At 43.0% G+C, this 4551-nt stretch overlaps 1 protein-coding gene across 1 annotated transcript; it reads left to right on the top strand.

The window, feature by feature from the left end:
* Positions 1-946: 946 nt before the first annotated feature.
* On the top strand, positions 947-2728 carry LOC131876700 (uncharacterized). The gene is made up of 3 exons (XM_059222161.1): positions 947-1870; positions 2034-2113; positions 2233-2728. The coding sequence occupies exons 1-3, from the start codon at positions 947-949 to the stop codon at positions 2726-2728; spliced, it is 1500 nt and encodes a 499-aa protein (XP_059078144.1).
* The last annotated feature ends 1823 nt before the right edge of the window (positions 2729-4551 follow it).

The raw sequence follows: 4551 nt of genomic DNA, 5'->3' as shown, positions 1-4551 counted from the left end.
TTCGTCTAGGTAGGAACGTCATCATACACCTGCTACGGATAGACCTTTGCTTCCTCAATTTGTACCAGGTGCATAGCTAGCACAGGAAGATCCACCAGAGGTTGGGTTCCTGGAGTCAGTTTTGGCAGCCATAGCTGAGTGGAGAGCCCTACCCCTAGAGGTTAGGGATGTTTTCCCTCTTCCCCAGTATTGTACACAATGTAGAGATACAACTAGGTTCAGAGGAGATCATGGTTATAGACCACCACAATAGTAGAACTATGACCTCAATAGAGCTACTGGGAAGATCACATTGGCTACATATGATGGCTATGGTGATACGAGTGCATGAGCTTGGGTGCACAAGCTGGACATATATCTATCCTTGAGGCCCATGCCTGAGCGTGAGGCTATTCAGTTTGTTGTGTTGCATTTAGACGGGATTGCCTATGATTGGTGGCACCATGGATTGGTCATCCAGGATCACGCCTTGGTACATTCCTATGCCGAGTTCACTGAACGACTCATTACACTGTTTGACCGTAAGGATATAGAGCTCTACTATAGAGAGTTGGCATATCTTAGACAGACTGGGCTTGCATAAGCTTATATTAATGAGTTCCAGCGTATTGCGGTTATGGTACCTGATATGCCCCAGAGGCGGAGTGTGATGTTATTTATTGAGGGATTGCAAGATAGAATTAAGGGATTGGTACATGCTTTCCAGCCGACCACTCTTAAGGAGGCCATTGATGTGACATTGAGATTGGATATCATTCCCACTTCTTATCAGGCAGATAAGAAGCAATTTAGGGACTCTCGGCCTGCACAGAAGGCCAATACATCACAGAATAAAGGAGGGTCATCATCTAGGCCCCCTTGGATGAATCAAGAGACGAGGAACGAATTGAGAAGGAAATAGTTATGCTTTTCTTGCAAGGAACCTTGGGAACCAAGACACCGTTGTATGGGTAAAGGAAAGGTTCATTTGATTGAGGTGACATCTGAGTTAGGGGATGAGGAGGTACCCGACACTGACACTGAGGATAGCATGGAGGATGTTGAGCAGGTGCAGACACAGTTGGAGTTAGATACCCCTGAGCCTTTGGCAACAACCAAAGTAACTATGGCTACCCTCTCCAGTTATCCTAAATTTCATGCCTTTAGGTTGAAAGGTACACTGAAGGGCAAGCGGGTCATGAGCTTGGTAGACACAGGTGCCATGCATAACTTTATTGATCAGAAGTTAGTGGAGAGGTGTGGATTACAGTATGAGGAGTTTGGTGGTTTTGGAGTGAAGGTGGCGGATGGTGCAGTTTTGGGCTGTACTAAATGGATTCCACAACTTAGTATTCAGATGGGGGATTATACTCTGATCGATGATTTTTATGTGCTTCCATTAGAGGATTATGATGTGGTCTTGGGCATGCAGTGGTTACAGGGTATTGGGCGTTACATTATTGATCACCATTGTATGCAGTTAGAGTTCCTTTCTGGGGGGAAGAAGACTATCTTAAGGGCAGCGTCAGATGGTGGACCTAAGGAGGTGTCTTCTCATAGGATGGAGACTATTATTAGACATAATGATGTGATTTGGGCTTCACATTGTTTGGTGAAGTCCAAAACACCTACACCTCAGGATGGCAAGGTATTTCATGTTGATATTCAGTCAATGATGGACCGTCATGGGAGAGTATTTGGTGACATACCTTTTGGAGTGCCTCCAGATAGAGGTTTTGAGCATGGTATAGAGATGGCGGATGGAGCGAAGCTAGTGATTACTACCCCATATCATCATCCTCGAGCCTATAAGGATGAAATTGAGAAGACTATTCATGAGTTGTTGGATATGGGTTTCATTCGGCCTAGTTCTAGCCCCTTTTCTTATTCTGTAGTGCTTGTTAAGAAGAAGGATGGGACTCTATGGATGTGTATAGATTATAGAGCCTTGAACAAGAAGACAATCAAGAACAGATACCCTATTCCATACATTGATGAGTTGTTGGATGAGCTTCATGGAGCTATCTACTTCTCTAAGATTGATCTTCGTTCAGGTTACCATTAGATACGTGTACAAGCAGAGGATGTACACAAGACTGCCTTTCATTGTCACTATGGGCACTATGAGTTTCTGGTAATGCCTTTTGGCCTTACCAATGCACCAGCCACTTTCTAGTCCTGTATGAACCATATCTTCAACAAGCAGTTGAGGAAGTTGGTTCTAGTGTTCTTTGACGACATATTGATTTACAGTCGTACTTGGGAGGACCATCTCAGACATGTTGAGGAGGTACTTAGCATTATGGAGAGCCAGTCTCTATTTGCTAAGTTATCCAAATGTGAGTTTGGACTTAGGGAGGTTTTATATTTGGGCCATGTGATCAGTGCTGATGGGGTGAATGTGCACGAGGAGAAGATTCGAGTGATTTGGGATTGGCCCCGCCCTCAAAATATTACTGAGTTACGTGGGTTCCTTGGTTTATGTGCTTATTACAGAAGATTTGTGAGAGGTTTTTCTCAGTTGGCATCACCTTTGACAGACCTCATAAAGAAAGGGGCATTCAGATGGACAGAACATGCACAGGGAGTCTTTGATAGACTCAAGGAGGTTATGAGCACTTGTCCAATTTTGGCATTACCTGATTTCTTGCAGCCATTTGTCCTAGAGTGTGATGCTTCAGGTCTGGGCATAGGAGCTGTGTTGATGCAGAACAGACATCCCATTGCCTATGAGAGCCGGAAGCTGTGAGATAATGAGAGGTTGTACTCTACCTATGATAAGGAAATGTTGGCTATTATGCATGCTTTAGCCAAATTCAGACAATATCTTGTTGGTAGAAAATTTGTGGTAAGAACCAACCACAACAGTTTGAAATATTTCCTTGATCAGATAGAGCTCAATGATCGACAACAAAAATGGGTGAGAAAGATTCAAACTTATGATTTCGATATCGAATTCATAAAGGGGAAGAATAATACTGTGGCTGATGAACTCTCTAGGAAACCATCACTTGCTGCCCTATGTTCGTTGAGCGAGATTTTAGCAGATTGGAAGGCTCAACTTTTGGTTGAGTATTCCAAAAATTAGCATGCTTGTGAGGTCATGGATGGTTTGATAGTGGACAATAGATATGGTTTGATAGTGGACAATAGATATAGTGTGGTAGATGATATTATCTATTACAAGGGCAGGGTTTATCTTGTTCCGAGTTCACAGTTGAAGAAACAAATTTTGCATGCTTTCCATGATACTCCCACGACTGGACATCTAGGGTATGTTAAGACTTACAGAGTGGTTCAAGAGAGATTCTCTTGGAAGGGTCTCAAAGATGATGTTTTGCAGCATGTCCGCGAGTGTATGACTTGTCAGCAGAACAAGTCGGAGCATACTTATCCTGCTGGGTTGTTACAGCCCTTGCCTATACCAGAACAGAAGTGGACTAGGATTTATATGGACTTCATTATAGGTCTTCCTCAGGTGCAAGGGAAGGATTGTATCTATGTGGTCATGGATAGGCTAACAAAATATGCCCACTTCTTTCCCATTGCAGTTGATTTTACAGCATCTCAGGTGGCTGAGCTATTTTTCAGAGAGGTGTTTAGACTCCATGGTCTTCCCAAGACCATAGTGAGTGACAGGGACAACAAATTCATGAGTTCCTTTTGGCAGGAACTTTTCGGGCTAGTAGGCACTGAGTTGACACCTAGTACTAGTTACCACCCTCAAACAGATAGACAGATTGAAATAGTTAATAAGTGGGTTGAGGGATATTTGCGTAACTATGTGTCAGGGCAGCAGAAAGCATGGGTACATTGGTTGTATTTGGGCGAGTATTTTTATAATACTATGCACCATATGTCCATTGGTATGACACCTTTCAGAGCTCTCTATGACTATGAGGCATTATCCTTCATTGATTTAGCTCTGAGTGACAGTAGAGTTCCTTTGTCTCAAGATTGGTTATAGGAGAATCAAGATATCATGAGATCTCTTAGAGAGAATTTACAGCATGCACAGAATTAGAAAAAGATATACGTTGATCAGCATAGGATTGAGAGAGCATTTGAGGTGGATGACATGGTTTTCTTGCACTTACAACCATACCAGCAAAGCACCCTTAAAGTGGGGGGAGCTGAGAAGCTCAAACCATGAATAATCAGAATGAGGATGTTCACGTCGGGTTCACCAAAATGTAAAGCGGAAAAATTGAACCCTAGTTGTTCTCCCCTCCCCAACTCCAAGGAGAGAGAAGGGAGAGTCACTAGGGTTGATGGTTTTCACTTGAGAGAGACTTTACATTCAAAAGAGGGGTTGAAACCCACAAGATCCAATCCCACACAATGCAAGATTGGATTCTAAATGAGTTTCAAGGGTTGTGACATCAAGGATACCCTCTTTTGTAAAGAATGTAGATAGAAAGATTGAACTAGGAATGCATGTAAAGTAGGAAAGATTCACTTATAAATAGAGATAGGGATACGGGATGAAGCTGCGGACCTGGAATTAGCAGTAAAATGTCGAGATGGTGCTGTTCTGCAAATTTGAGCGAAAGTTGACAGGACGATGGCGCC

Source organism: Cryptomeria japonica, chromosome 6 (assembly GCF_030272615.1).
Source record: "Cryptomeria japonica chromosome 6, Sugi_1.0, whole genome shotgun sequence".
Classification (NCBI taxonomy): domain Eukaryota; kingdom Viridiplantae; phylum Streptophyta; class Pinopsida; order Cupressales; family Cupressaceae; genus Cryptomeria; species Cryptomeria japonica.
The sequence above is the reverse complement of the archived record's forward strand: the minus strand, read 5'-3'. Positions and strand labels throughout refer to the sequence as shown.